General features: G+C 54.6%; 1 protein-coding gene across 3 annotated transcripts; it reads right to left on the bottom strand.

Annotated features, from left to right (window-relative positions):
- Positions 1–336: 336 nt before the first annotated feature.
- Positions 337–6,614, bottom strand: MEN1 (menin 1). 3 transcript variants are annotated; one of them, XM_039244880.1, is made up of 11 exons: positions 6,520–6,605; positions 5,997–6,129; positions 5,669–5,825; positions 4,510–4,718; positions 4,184–4,312; positions 3,875–3,915; positions 3,714–3,801; positions 2,926–3,062; positions 2,416–2,551; positions 1,786–1,950; positions 337–1,595 (listed from the first exon to the last, which is right to left on the bottom strand). In XM_039244880.1, coding segments are annotated over exons 1-11 (1,674 nt in total). In that variant the 5' UTR covers positions 6,522–6,605; the 3' UTR covers positions 337–1,118. The 3 variants fall into 3 exon arrangements, with proteins under 3 accessions (XP_039100811.1, XP_039100810.1, XP_039100809.1); XM_039244879.1 differs by having other exon boundaries at positions 5,669–6,129; positions 6,508–6,614; XM_039244878.1 differs by having other exon boundaries at positions 5,669–6,129.
- Positions 6,615–13,205: the final 6,591 nt, after the last annotated feature.

Raw genomic sequence — 13,205 nt, forward strand, 5'->3', positions numbered from 1 at the left:
CCGGGGCGGGCGCCGGTGGCTCCGAGGCCGCGGAGGCGGGGCCGGGGCCCGGGGCGGGGCCAGAGGGGGATGCCCCTCCGCCCGGCCGGGAGGCGGCGCCCGCGGGACAGGCCCTCCGCGGCGAGGGGAAGTCCCGAGGCTGGGCGGAGCCAACCAGCCGTGGACCTCAGGCCAGCGGCATCCTCCCTCCCCGCCCCCCCCGCCCTGCTCCCCAGCGCCCTACAGGTGGGGACCCCGAAGGCCAGAAGGCCGTGGGGGAGAGGGGGCTCTCCTCTCTCGTCCCACCCGCCCCGCCCGCCATTCCCCAGATGAAACACGAACGTGTACTTTTTTTTTTTTTTTACAAAATGTATTCATCTTCCTTGAAACTGAAAAATAAATCTATGTACAAAACAGGAAGAGATCAGGCTCCCCTCACCCACTGGCAAACCCCTGCAGATTTCCTCCGGAGTCCCCGGAGACAGGCCGGACCTCGGGGAGGTTCCCAGAGGGTCAGAGAGAGGTCCGCTCTGATCTGCGGCCAGTTTGGTCAGGAAGGGGGCGGGGCTCAGGATTCACAGGCCGGAGGCTGCCTTTCGCGTCCCAGACTCGCAGGACAGTGGAGAAGAGGCTAGAATTTCCAAACTCTGAAAGTTTCTTAAGTCTTTTGGGGTAGGGGGCAGTTGGGGTTCCCAAGGGATGGAATTCTGAAGTGCAGAAATGTACTACTAGGGACCCAGGTTCCCGGGCGGGAGGCGGGTCCTGTGCTTCTAGGGGGTGGGGCCGGGAGCAACCCGGGTCAGGCCCAAGTTAGAGCCTTGGTTCTGAGGTGGGGGCCTGTTTCCAGTGCTTGGACCTTTAAAGATTAACGATGGAGCTCAAAGTGAGGTTCCCATTGGCCGGCTGGGATTCTGGGCGGTGGGATCTATATTCGAATGAGGGGCAGAGCTCTGGAGTGGCCTGTCCTCAGGGACTTGCAGCCTGGGTCCTGGGTTGGGGTGGGGCTCGGAGGACCTGGTTAGGCCCCCTCAATCGGCAGGTGGAGCCCCGGAGCGAGGGCGGGTAGGGAAGTTGGGGGGGGTGCCTGGAGTGGCGCCCCCTCCCTCCACCGCAAGGGCCGACAGGGAGTCTGGGGTACTTCACAGGCCCTTGCGCTGGCGCTTGAGGAAGGAAAGCGTGTAGTCGCTAGGTGTAGACACCTTCTGCTTCTTCATCTGCACCTGTGACTGCGCGGTGAGCTGCAGCTTGATGGCGCTCGAGTTGATCTTGGTGGCCACCAGGAGCTCCTTCATGCCCTTCATCTTCTCGCTCTGGAAAGTGAGCACCGGACCCTCCGGTGGTGGCGACGCTGCGGGCGCCGGCGCCGTGCCGCCTCCTTCCGGGCCGCGGGCAGTGCCCGGGCCTGTCCCCGGGGGTTTCCGCGGGGGTCCTGACGTCGCCCCCTGGCCAGGGCCCGGGCCCTTGTCCAGCGCCGGCTTCTTGGGCGGCGGCGGCTCCTCTGGCTTGGACTCACGCCGTGGGCCTCGCCGCCGGCCTTCCCGGGCTTCCTCGCCCCACAGCTCTTCCGCCTCGGCAGCCTCGGCCTCCCGGCTCACTATGCGCACTTTCTGCCGCACCTGGGCCGGGAGGAAACGTGGAGAGGACGCTGCAGGCCACTGTCCAGAACCCCCAGGGCCGGCCTCGGCCAGTGCGACACCTGGCCTCAGTCTCACCCGCAGCCCCTCTTCAGGACCTCAAAGGGTCTGACTCGGTAGCTGCCGTCACCACCTGACCTCTCCCCCAGCGACCCACGCAGCTGCCCCTCACCTGCCCCTCAAATCGGCCTAGGGACTGCACAAGGAAGGTGGCCCAGCCAACGTGCAGCACAGGCGTGGGGCTGCCCTCTTCCCACTTGCAGATGCCATCATAGAACCGCAGCAGGTGGGCGAAGCACTCTGGGTCCTGGAGGGCAGAACTCTGGCTCTGGGCACCCTGGGCAAGGGGAAAGTGGGGCACAGGTTAGACCCCCTTAATCACCCTGTAGGTCAGGGCCCCTCATTAGGCAAAGAGGCCTGCCTTCAGAAGAAGTGAGCATCGGGGAAAAGAATTCTTAGAACCTCTTTCCTTTTATAAAACCAGTCCCTAGCCAGGGCATGGGGGAAGGGAGAAACCATCCCTTCCCTACATCCCACCACCTCGATTGAATGAGGGGCACTGGCCGTGAAAGCTTCTTCCACCTCATTTACCTGAAGCTTCAGGGGTGGTACCCCCTAAATTACCCTCAGTTCCCTCAAGCCCAGGCCCAGGACCTCAGCTACCGCAGAAAAGAATGTAGCTCCCCACGCTGGGCCTCCTTCCCCCACGGGCCCCAGTCCTCTGCGGCAGTCCCTGGGGCCTGTGACGGGCAGCCCTGCTCAGGTGGCAAAGGGGACACAGGCCGGAGCTCCAGCCCTTCACCTGGGTCTGCTCCCCTGGTCGCTCCTCGCCAGCCTCCAGCAGGCTGGCTGCCTCCTTCAGCAGGTTGGGGATGACATCATTGGCTACTTCAAAGAACTCCTTGTAGATCTCCTCGTCCTCACGGCAGTAGTTGTAGCTGTGAGAGCAGGAGGGCACTGTGGGGTCTTGGTCATGGTGGGGACCCCCAGGGACCTGGTGAGAGGTTGGGGTCTTCACTTGGAAGTGATGGCATCTGTATCAGCCCAGGGCAAGAGTGGGGGGGGGGGGGCATGGGATGGGCAGGGGTGCAGGTTCTATTACCGGATGTCAGTGGTTGGAAATCACAGGGGCACAGGGGAGGCAGCCAAAGGTGGGAGGGGCTCATCAGAGGTCCCAGCCTGCTGGGTGATGGTGGCCTTGGCTGCCTAGGGACTGGATGGAAAGGGGATAGGGCTTGGGACCCAGGCGGACTGGAAAGTAGGAGGAAGGGGAAGAAAGGGCGGGCTGAGGCCCTAGCTGGGGGAGCCTCACTCCTGGATGACAGTGGCCGTGTCAGCCCAGGCCTGCAGGGCCTCGCGCACGTTGCGGTTGCGACAGTGGTAGCCAGCCAGGTACATGTAGGGGTAGATGTGCTCGTCCCGGTAGTAGGTCTTGGCTGAGGCGATGCCCTGAGGATAGAGCAGAGGGACCTCAGAGAGGCGGCCCCACTTGCCCCTTGTGGCACAAACCCCTCTGGGTCCCACCCATGAGGAACAAGAGGAAGATCCCAGAGAGTCCCACCTCTGATCTCACCCGCTTCTGTGCTCTCTACCAGGTGCTCCTCCCTGCAGGACTGCCTGCTGGGGCCTGGGCCACACTGCGGGGGGGCAGGGAGGCCCAGAGAACTAGGCCCAGGAAAAGGGAGGGGCCCAGCCTCCAAGCTCAGGGCCCATCCATTTCCCCAGGTTTCCCACACACTCCTACACAAACACCAAAGCCTCCTGAGCCCCACCCCACAGAATTAACACAGCCTCCTCAGTGCTCCCACCACATCTGACCTCTGTAATACTCTAGGACAATGAGAGGCAGCAGAAAAAGCAAGGCTTAAGGGACAAATTCAGGCCCTGTCACCCCCAGGCCGGGAACACAGAACACCCCTCAGACAGCCCTGACAACACCGAATAGGTACGTGATAAACGCAAAATGGGAAGTGGATGGGTGATAGCCCCCAAAACACATAAAGTTCCTCTCTCCTCACCTGCCCCCTCCCAGTTCCCAGGCAAAAGGGGACCCCAGCCACAGTTGGGCTTCCCTTCTGTACCCTCCTGAGATGTCCCCACCTTGTGGTAGAGGGTGAGTGGGTCTGGCCGGCCAGGGGTGGGCTCCAGTTCCTCCAGATCTGCCAGGTTCCCCAGAGCCATGGGGTACCTGGGAAAGCGTCATGAGTCCAGGCTGCCACCCAGCCCCCTGGGGCCCAGCCTGGCCACTTCCCCCTACTGACCTTTCCAGATGTCCCAAGTCATAGAGCAGCCAGAGCAGCTTCTAAGGGCCGAAGAAGAGAGGCATGAGCCGGTGGGGAGGGGGGAGGCGAGGAGGGCCTCAGTCTACCAGGCAGGTGTGAGGTCCAGCAGGGACCTCCCACCAGGTGGGAACCAGCCCCTTAGTGGAGTCCAAACCCTTTCATGACTCAGTTCTCCTCTCCCAAGAGCCCTGGGGAGGGTCTGGCCAGGAATTACCAACCCATGTGACCAAAGGGGGAGCTGGAGCTCAGGAAGGGAAAGCACCCCAAGGCCCCGCGGGCACCCCTCACCTGCTGCAGCTGCAGCAATTCCAGGGAGTCGGTGTGCAGGTCGATGGAAGGGTTGATGGCACACACCATAAATGCCACCTCCATCTTGCGGTCACAGCGCATGTACGATCCTTTCAGGTACAGCCAGCTCTTAGGAGAGGACAAGGCCAGGTGTCTCATGATGGCCCACTGCTGCCTACTCCCGGGAATGACAGCCAGAAATGGGGTGCTCCCCTTCGTGGCATATGCAGGTGGTGACAGGGAGAGGGCAGTACGGCCCAGGAAAGCAGGGCCTTCTGGGTGGCTTGGGCTAGGAGAGCGTGAAGGGGAGGGGGTGGGGGCAGTACCCGCTCGGCCACACCCGCGTTGACCGTCTGGCCCCTGCGATCCTCGTTGCCCTTGCCGTGCCAAGTGACTTCCGCTGTCTGTTCTCCATTGGGCCCAAACACGACCCAGGCGTGGTCCTCAGACAGGGCGAGGTGGACATCCCGCAGACCCAGAGCCTGGCAGGCCCCCACCACAGCAAAGGCCACACCAGAACTGTCCAGTTTTGTGCCTGTGGAAGGGGAAGTCATGAAAGAGGGTCCTCTGACCTCTGACCCGGGCCGAAGGGGCCAGGCAGCGACACACCGTGCTCTCTCCCACCCTCACCTCCAAGCCTGCGCACAAACCTTAGATGCTTCCGCCCAGCAATTCTCACTCCCTTTCCTCCTATTAGTTTGAAGCCTTCCCCTCCCCTCCTTATGTCCCCCCAGCAAAAGACCTTCTTGGCTTTCACATAGCTCCACCCAGCCTTTGACCCCGTCCCTTCTCTTTCTCTGCAACCATTATTATAATTCAAGGATTTCCTTGTTTTATTGTCTATTGGGTTCCAACAGGGACGGCAAAAACAGGACCCTCTGGCCAATGTTCTTTTTCACACACCCGCTGGTGGAGATTCCTAACTTATCTCTATATCCTTCCTGCTTGGCTCAAAAGCAGCCTCAGATCTCGCTTCTCAACACGGCACTCCAGGACCTGACTGCCGGTCAGCTGGGCTTGGGGCAAAGAAGCAAGTTCTTCTTTGCATGCCCCGAGTCTTAAGCTTCTTGGGTTGAAGCCCTTCCCTCATCTGTTCACTTTCATTTCAGCGTCTCAACGTAGCCAGATTTAGGCTCCTCACTCTCCAAATCGGCTGCTGCCCTTTGTGCCTCATACTAGGCCGAGGGACTCCTGTAGGGGCTCAATGGCAGGGCTGGGGATGCTGAGGCAGCAGAGGATGGGTTAATGGATGGAGAGCCAAGGGACTGGGGTCCAGTCCCAGCCCTGCCATTCTGCGGCACATCGCTTCCCTTCTCGGGGCCTCAGTTTCCCTAGCTGCAGCACAGAGGGTACTAACACTTGCCCCACCTCACAAGGCTTACAGGTCTTAAAGGGCTCTGCAAACCATACAGCGTTGTGAGGAGGTGGGCTAAGGTTCCCGGCTGAGACGGGATTCTCGCCCTTTGCCACCTGTCGGGCTCCGACCTGTGATGAAGCTGAAGAGGGATTGAATGTGGGCTCGATCCTTGAAGTAGGAGCGGCTGAGGCTGTTCCAGATGACATCGGACACCTTCTTCACCAGTTCTCGGCTGGAGACACCCCCCTCTCGCGGGTAGAGAGACAGGTCAACCGCGCCGCGGATCTGGGCGGTGAAGCGGGCGTACAGCGCGGCGATGATGGACAGGTCGGCCACGGGAAAGTAGGTAAGGCCGCCAGGAGGGTCGGGCGCGGGGCTGGGCTGGAAGGTGAGCTCGGGCACATTGGTGGGGATGACGCGGTTGACAGCTAGGAAATGCTCGACGAAGCCCAGTACCAAGGAGAGGAGCACCAGGTCCGGTTCCTCCCGGCCCAGCTCGGCGGCGAACAGGCGCACCACGTCGTCGATGGAGCGCAGCGGGAATAGCGTCTTCTGGGCGGCCTTCAGCCCCATGGCGGCGGGCCTCGGCCTACGGGAGAGCCGAAGGAGGGAGGGTCGGGCGGCCACGACCGGGGAACCCCCTCCCAGGCTTGGCTACGGTTCTACACCCCCATCTCCTACATTCTCTTACTTCCCCGCCCCCCCCGGCCCTCCGCTCATTTGTTCCCCCTCTTCCGTCGGAGACCCCTCAGCTGAGGCTGTAAGGGCCTCCTGGTCCCCCACAACCCCTGGAGCCGCGGCCCCGATGGGTGTGCGCCCCCTAAGACCCCGCTGAGCACCTTCCACGGCCGTCCCGCCCCCTCTCTACGACCGTAGCCCCGGGCACCTAGAGTCCGTCCGGAAGGCGCCCCTAGGCCAAGCCCCCCAAATCCCAAGGAGAGTCCTGGCCTGGGTCCCCCGCGCCCACCTCCGCGCTTACATCCCACACAAGGCACCACTGCGCCCGCCGCCCGGAGCCTGCTGGGAAATGGAGTTCCGCCCTTTGCGCCGCACGGCCTGCCGGGAAGTGGAGTCCCGGGCGCTCTCCTGTTCCTGCCGCGCCTTGAAATGGTGGCCGAGCCAGAGAGTCCGCAGTGGCTTCTGGGAGTGGTAGTCACGCCGCTCTGGGCTCCCCGGAGGTAGGTGAGGAGTGGAAGCTGCACCACCTTCCTGAGATCCTCGGGGATTGGTCACGCCATCTCACGCCCTCCAGGTAGGCCGTCGAGCCGCGGTACATTCTGGGAGATGTAGTCCGGGGAGTGACGCGGCATTCCTCAGGCGGTGGCGGCGCTTAGGTGGTCACGTGTCCTCAAGATGTGACGAAAACCGGTACTTTGAAACACTGCCAGATTACTGTGTGTTGAGCCACTTTAATTGGATATATATCAGGATCCATTAACACGAAAATGTGTCTACTCAATGTCTAGCAATTCTTCCCTAGTTCTGCTCTTGAGAAAATGTAACGTATGCAAAGAGGACATCTAAAGAACCGTTATAGTTATTTGCAATAGGGTCAAGGAAGAGTGGAGTAACTGTATGCATCCTAAAATACATCTTCAGAGCGTATTGTTGAGGCAAAATTCAGAACAACACAGCTGATAAGATAGTGCTTGTATTAAGAACATGTTAAAACTTCAGAACAGTACTAAATACTCTCTACAGAGTCATCCGTGAATCTTCCTTATTCATTCAACAGAGTTTTGGTGGCTGTGGGCCAGGCACTCAGTCCTAGGCACCCGGTATGTAGCAGTGAGTAAAACAGATCAAATTCCTGCCCTACTTCACCTCTGGGGGTATTCCCCCCCGCCCCCAATCCATAAATTTAGTCTAATCATGAGAAAACATCTGGCAAACCCAGACTAAGGGACATTCTGCAGAATACCTGACCAGTACTCCTCAAAAGTTTCAAGGTCATAAAAGACAAGGAAAGACTGAGATTGTTGGAGATTAGAAGAGAGTCAGGAGACAGGATGAATAAATGCAATGTGGTGTTCTGGGCTGAGTCCTGGGACAGAGAAAGGACATTAGTGGAAAAACTGGGCAATCGTGTGGCTGATCTTCCTGGTTTGCCCAGGACTGAGGGCACTTCAGGAGTATGGGACTTTTAGTTTATTGTTTAGTTTTGTTTTAATATTTATTTATTTTTGAGAGAGAGAGACAGAGCGCAAGCAAGGGAGGGAAGGCAGAGAAAGAGAGAGAGGGGGAGACACAGAATCTGAAAGAGGCTCCAAGCTCTGCACTGTCAGCACACAGCCCAACGCAGGGCTCAAACTCACAAACCAGGAGATCATGACCTGATCAGAAGTTGGATGCTTAACTGACTGAGCCACCCAGGCGCCCCTGGGACTTTTAGTTTTAAAACCAAACCAGTCATGGGGGGTGGGGGGGACTCAGTCAGTTAAGCGTCTGACTATTGATTTCAGCTCAGGTCATGATCTCACAGTTCATGGGATCTAACTCTGAGCTGACAGTGAGGAACCTGCTTGGGAGTCTCTCTCTCCTCCCTTTTTCTCTGCCCCTCCCCCTCAAATAAATAAACATTAAAAAAAAAAAAAACACGGCACCTGGAAACCCTACTTGTGAATTTTAAATAAAGTCTTTAACTTCATTCATGGTTTTTATCAGTTGGATTTGATCAGTGTGTGATGATTATGTTAGGCGGAGCTGGGTGAAGAGTAGATGGGGAAGGGATCACCACTGACTGAGTTCTGGGGTACTTCGTCATAGAGAGATTAGGAGACCAGGAGGAACGAGCAGAGGAGATTGGCCAGAGAGACAGGAAGAAACCCAGACGAGCCTCTGTGCAGAAGACCGTTCACCAAAGCAAAGGTAGGACTGACAGTGTCAGACACCGTTCATAAGTCAGCAAGCTGAGCGCGGATTTGGCTCTGCGGGAACTCCTGACGGCCGCATGAAGAGCCGTTTGGGGAGCAGAAGCCTGAAGTTACTGGGCTTAAGAAAAATGAGAGGAAAGAAACTGGAGACAGTGCTAATCCCTACCTCTTTCAGGGAGCTTTGCAGCAAAGACAGGAGAAAAATAAGATGGCAGCTGGGGGTGGGGGAGGGAAGAGGGTCAAAGGAGGTTGTGTTGTTGTTGTTTTTTTAATGTTTTATTTATTTCTAGGAGAGAGAGAGACAGCGTGAGCAGGGGAGGGTCAGAGAGAGAGGGAGTCACAGACTGAAACAGGCTCCAGACTCTGAGCTGGCAGTCAGCACAGAGCCCGATGTGGGGCTCGAACCCACGAACCGCGAGATCATGACCTAAGCGAAAGTCGGACGCTTGACTGACGAAGCCACCCAAGAGCCCCGTCGTTGTTGTTTTTATATTTAGTAGAATTTTTAAAAAGTTTTTATGTTTTTATTTTATTTTTGAGAGAGAGAGAGAGAGAGACAGTGCGAGTGGGGGAGGGGCAGAGAGAGAGGGAGACACAGAATCCGAAGCAGGCTCCAGGCTCTGAGCTGTCGGCCCAGAGCCTGAAGTGGGGCTCGAACTCATGGACCATGAGATCATGACCTGAGTTGAAGTCAGACGCTTAACTGAGCCACCCAGGTGTCCCTAGTAGTATTTTTTTAAATAACGTATTGTCCAGTTAGCTAATGTACAGTGTGGACAGTGTAGTCTTGGCTTTGGGGGTAGATTCCTGTGATTCATCACTTACATACAACACCCAGTGCTCATCCCAACAAGTGCCCTCCTCAGTGCCCACCCTGCCCCCTCCATCAACCCTCAGTTGTTGTTTTTTTAAATATTTTTTTAAAGTGGACATAAACTAACTTTATGGGGAGAAGGGAGAGAGTCAAAGGGGAATCACCTCTAATTTACAAAAAAGTATTGTAATTAAAATTAATTTAAAATAGCATCAGTTATGTAATATTCTTTTTTTTTAATTTTTAAAAAATGTTTTTATTTTGGGGCGCCTGGGTGGCTTAGTCGGTTAAGCGTCCGACTTTCGCTTAGGTCTTGATCTCGCGGTTCGTGGGTTCGAGGCCCGCGTCAGGCTCTGTGCTGACTGCCAGCCCAGAGCCTGGAGCCTGTTTCAGAGTCTGTGACTCCCTCTCTCTCTGACCCTCCCCTGCTCATGCTGTCTCTCTCTCTCTCTCTCTCCTAGAAATAAATAAAACATTTAAAAAATTTTTTTTAAATCTTTAAAAAAATGTTTTTATTTACTTCTGAAAGAGAGAGAGACAGCGTGAGCAGGGGAGGGTCAGAGAGAGAGGGAGATACAGAACGTGAAGCAGGCTCCAGGCTCTGAGCTAGCTGTCAGCACAGAGCCAGACGCAGGGCTGCAACCCACGAATCGCGAGATCATGACTTGAGCCAAAGGTGGACGATTAACTGACTGAGCCACCTAGGCGCCCCTGTAATATTCTTTTTTTTTTTTTAATATTCTTTATTTTTGAGAGAGAGAAAGAGCATGAGTGGGGTGGGGGGAAGGGCAGAGAGAGGGACAGAGGATCCAAACCGGGCTCTGCACTGACAGCAGTGAGACCGATGAGGGGCTCAAATTCACAAACCAAAGTCAGACACTCAACCAACTGAGCCACCCAGGTGCCCCATCTATGTGATATTCTTGACAAAAAAGTTAAATATGAATTTAATGGGGAACCATCAGACAGATGTAAATTACAGGCTGCTCTACAAAAATAACTGGCCTGGACTTTTAAGAAAATGTTAATATCAGGGAGGCCACAAAAACAAGGCCAGGGAATTGCTCTTCCTTAAAGGAAACCAGAGAGCCTGAACAGCCAAATGCAACGAGTGACCCAGAATGAAATACTCGAGTTTTTTTAGTGCTATCAAGAACATTTATGACACAATTGTACCATGAACTAGGCAGGTTAAACAACAGAAATGTCTTGTCTGTCCATGTGGAGTTCGCAAGGCTGAGGTCAAGGTATGGGCAGGGCTAGTTGCCTCCGAGGCTGTGAGGGGAATTGGTCCAGACCTCTCCCCAGCTGCTGGGGGTTTGCTGGCAATCTGTGGTGGGCCTCGGCTTGTGGAAGCATCACCCTGATCTCTGCCTGCATCGTCACGTGGCCCTCTCCCTGTGTGTGTGTCTCTGTGTCCAAGTTCCCCCTTGTTTAATTAAAAAAAAAGTTTTTATTTTAAATAAACTCTATGAGACACCTGGGTGGCTCAGTTGGCTAAGTGGCCGACTTCAACTCAGGTCATGATCTCACAGTTTGTGGGTTCGAGCCCCACATCAGGCTCTGCTGACAGCTCAGAGACTGGAGCCTGCTTTGGATTCTGTGTCTTCCTCTCTCTCTGCCCCTCTCCCACTCGTGCTCTGTCTCAGTCTCTCTCTCTCTCAAGAATAAACAAACATTAAAAAAAAAATTTTTTTTTTATTTATTTATTTCTAGGAGAGAGAGAGAGAGACAGCATTAGCAGGGGAGGGTCAGAGAGAGAGGGAGTCACAGACTGAAACAGGCTCCAGGCTCTGAGCTGGCAGTCAGCACAGAGCCCGACGCGGGGCTCGAACCCACGAACCCAAGATCATGACCTAAGCGAAAGTCGGACGCTTAACCGACTAAGCCACCCAGGCGCCCCCCAAAAAAATTTTTTTAATAAAGTCTGTGTTCAATGTTGGGCTCAAATTCATGACTCCACGATCAAGAGTTGCATACTCTAGGGGTGCCTGGGTGGCTCAGTTGGTTAAGCCTCTGATTTTGGCTCAGGTCATGAACTCAGTGTTCATGGGTTCGAGCCCCGTGTCGAGCTCTGTGCTGGCAGCTCAGAGCCTGGAGCCTGCTTTAGATTGTGTCTCCCTCTCCCTCTGTCCCTCTCCTGCTCACACTGTCATCCTCTCTCTCCTCTCTTTCTCTCCCAAAAATAAAGAGTGAAAAAAAAAAAGAGTTGCATATTCTACCGACTGAGCCAGCCAGGCAGCCCCAGATTCCCCTGTTTATTATTAAAAAAATTTTTTTAATGTTTATTTTTTGAGAGGAAGGGAGAGAGCACAAGTGGGGGAGGGGCAGAGAGAGAGGGAGATACAGGATCCGAAGCGGGCTCCAGGCTCTGAGCTGTCAGCAGAGCCTGATGTGGGGCTCGAACTCACAAACTGCAAGATCATGACCTGAGCTGAAGTCAGACGCCCAACTGAGCACCCCCCCAGGGGTCCCTAAGTTCTCCCCTTTTTAAAGGATACCAGTCGTATTGGATCAGTGCCTACCTTCATGAACTATTTAACTAATTACATCTGCAATGACTCTGTTTCATAGGAAGGTCATGTACTGAGGTATTTGGGGCTAGGACTTCAACGTGAATTTGTGGGGATCACAGTATATCCCATGAGATTGTCATTAGACGGTATTGTTGAATCAATGTTAAAACTCTTAAGACAATAACAGAGGCTTCTGGTGGCTCCTTATTCCTAAGAGATGTCCCTGAAGTATTTAGGGGCTCAGTTCAAGATGTCTGCAACTTACTTTCAAATGGTAGCAGAATACACGCCATATACACGTACATATGTAGATATTGATAGATATGGCAGTAAAGCAGAGGCAGCAAACTGTTAACAATTGGTGAGTATAGGGGAAGAGTACAAGGCACTCATGCTCTTTTGATCTTTTTGTAGGTTTGAAATTTGTCAACAAAGCATTGGGAGAAAATACATTTTTTTTTGTTTTTTTTTAAGATTTTTGTTTTATTTTACTTTATTTTGAGAGAGGGAGAGACAGCATGAGCAGGGGGGAAGGGACAGAGGGAGAGATAATAGAAAATCTCAAGCAGGCCCCGTGCTCAGTGTAGAGCCCAACTGATGCAGGGCTTGCTCCCACAAACCTGGGATCATGACCTGAGCCAAAACTGAGATGCTCAACTGACTGAGCCACCCAGGTACCCCTGATTTTTTTTTAAAGATTTTATTTTTGGGCCGCCTGGGTGGCTCAGTTGGTTGAGTGTCTGATTTCAGCTCAGGTCATGATCTCACAGTTCATGGGTTCAAGCCCCTCGTTGGGCTCTGTGCTGACAGCTCAGAGCCTGGAGCCTGCTTTGGATTCTGTGTCTCCCTCTCTCTGCCCCTCCCCTACTCATGCTCTGTCTCTGTCTACTAAAAATTAATAAATGTTAAAAACTTTTTTAAAAATTTAAAGATTTTATTTTTATGTAACCTCTATGCCCAATGTGGGTCTCAAAGTCACAACCCCGAGATCAAGAGTCACATGCTTGGGGCGCCTGGGTGGCTTAGTCGGTTAAGCATCCGACTTTCGCTTAGGTCATGATCTCGCGGTTCGTGGGTTCGAGCCCCGCGTCGGGCTCTGTGCTGACTGCCAGCTCAGAGCCTGGAGCCTGTTTCAGTCTGTGACTCCCTCTCTCTCTGACCCTCCCCTGCTCACGCTGTCTCTCTCTCTCCTAGAAATTAAAAAAAAAAAAAGTCACATGCTTCACCTTCTGAGCCAGTCAGGCACACTGGGAAAAAGTTAATTTTTCTCTTAAAAAAATTTTTTTTTAACATTTATTAATTTTTGAGGGACAGACCACAAGCAGGGGCAGGGCAGAGAAGAGGAGACACAGAATCCAAAGCAGGCTCCAGGCTCTGAGCTGTCAGCACAGAGCCTGACATGGGGCTCGAACCCACAAACTGTGAGATCGTGACCTGAGCCGAAGTCAGACACTCAACTGAC

The sequence above is a fragment of the Hyaena hyaena genome, unplaced genomic scaffold, assembly GCF_003009895.1.
Source record: "Hyaena hyaena isolate Hyena2069 unplaced genomic scaffold, ASM300989v1 scaffold_248, whole genome shotgun sequence".
NCBI classification, from domain to species: Eukaryota; Metazoa; Chordata; class Mammalia; order Carnivora; family Hyaenidae; genus Hyaena; species Hyaena hyaena.

What these genes read in the sequence shown, in the direction of transcription:
- MEN1 (XM_039244878.1), bottom strand. An exon ending in GACTTGGGACATCTGGAAAG is followed by an intron (nt 3,802 to 3,874) that starts GTCAGTAGGGGG and finishes ACGCTTTCCCAG; the next exon opens with GTACCCCATGGCTCTGGGGA. An exon ending in ACGGCCACTGTCATCCAGGA is followed by an intron (nt 2,552 to 2,925) that starts GTGAGGCTCCCC and finishes CTGCTCTCACAG; the next exon opens with CTACAACTACTGCCGTGAGG.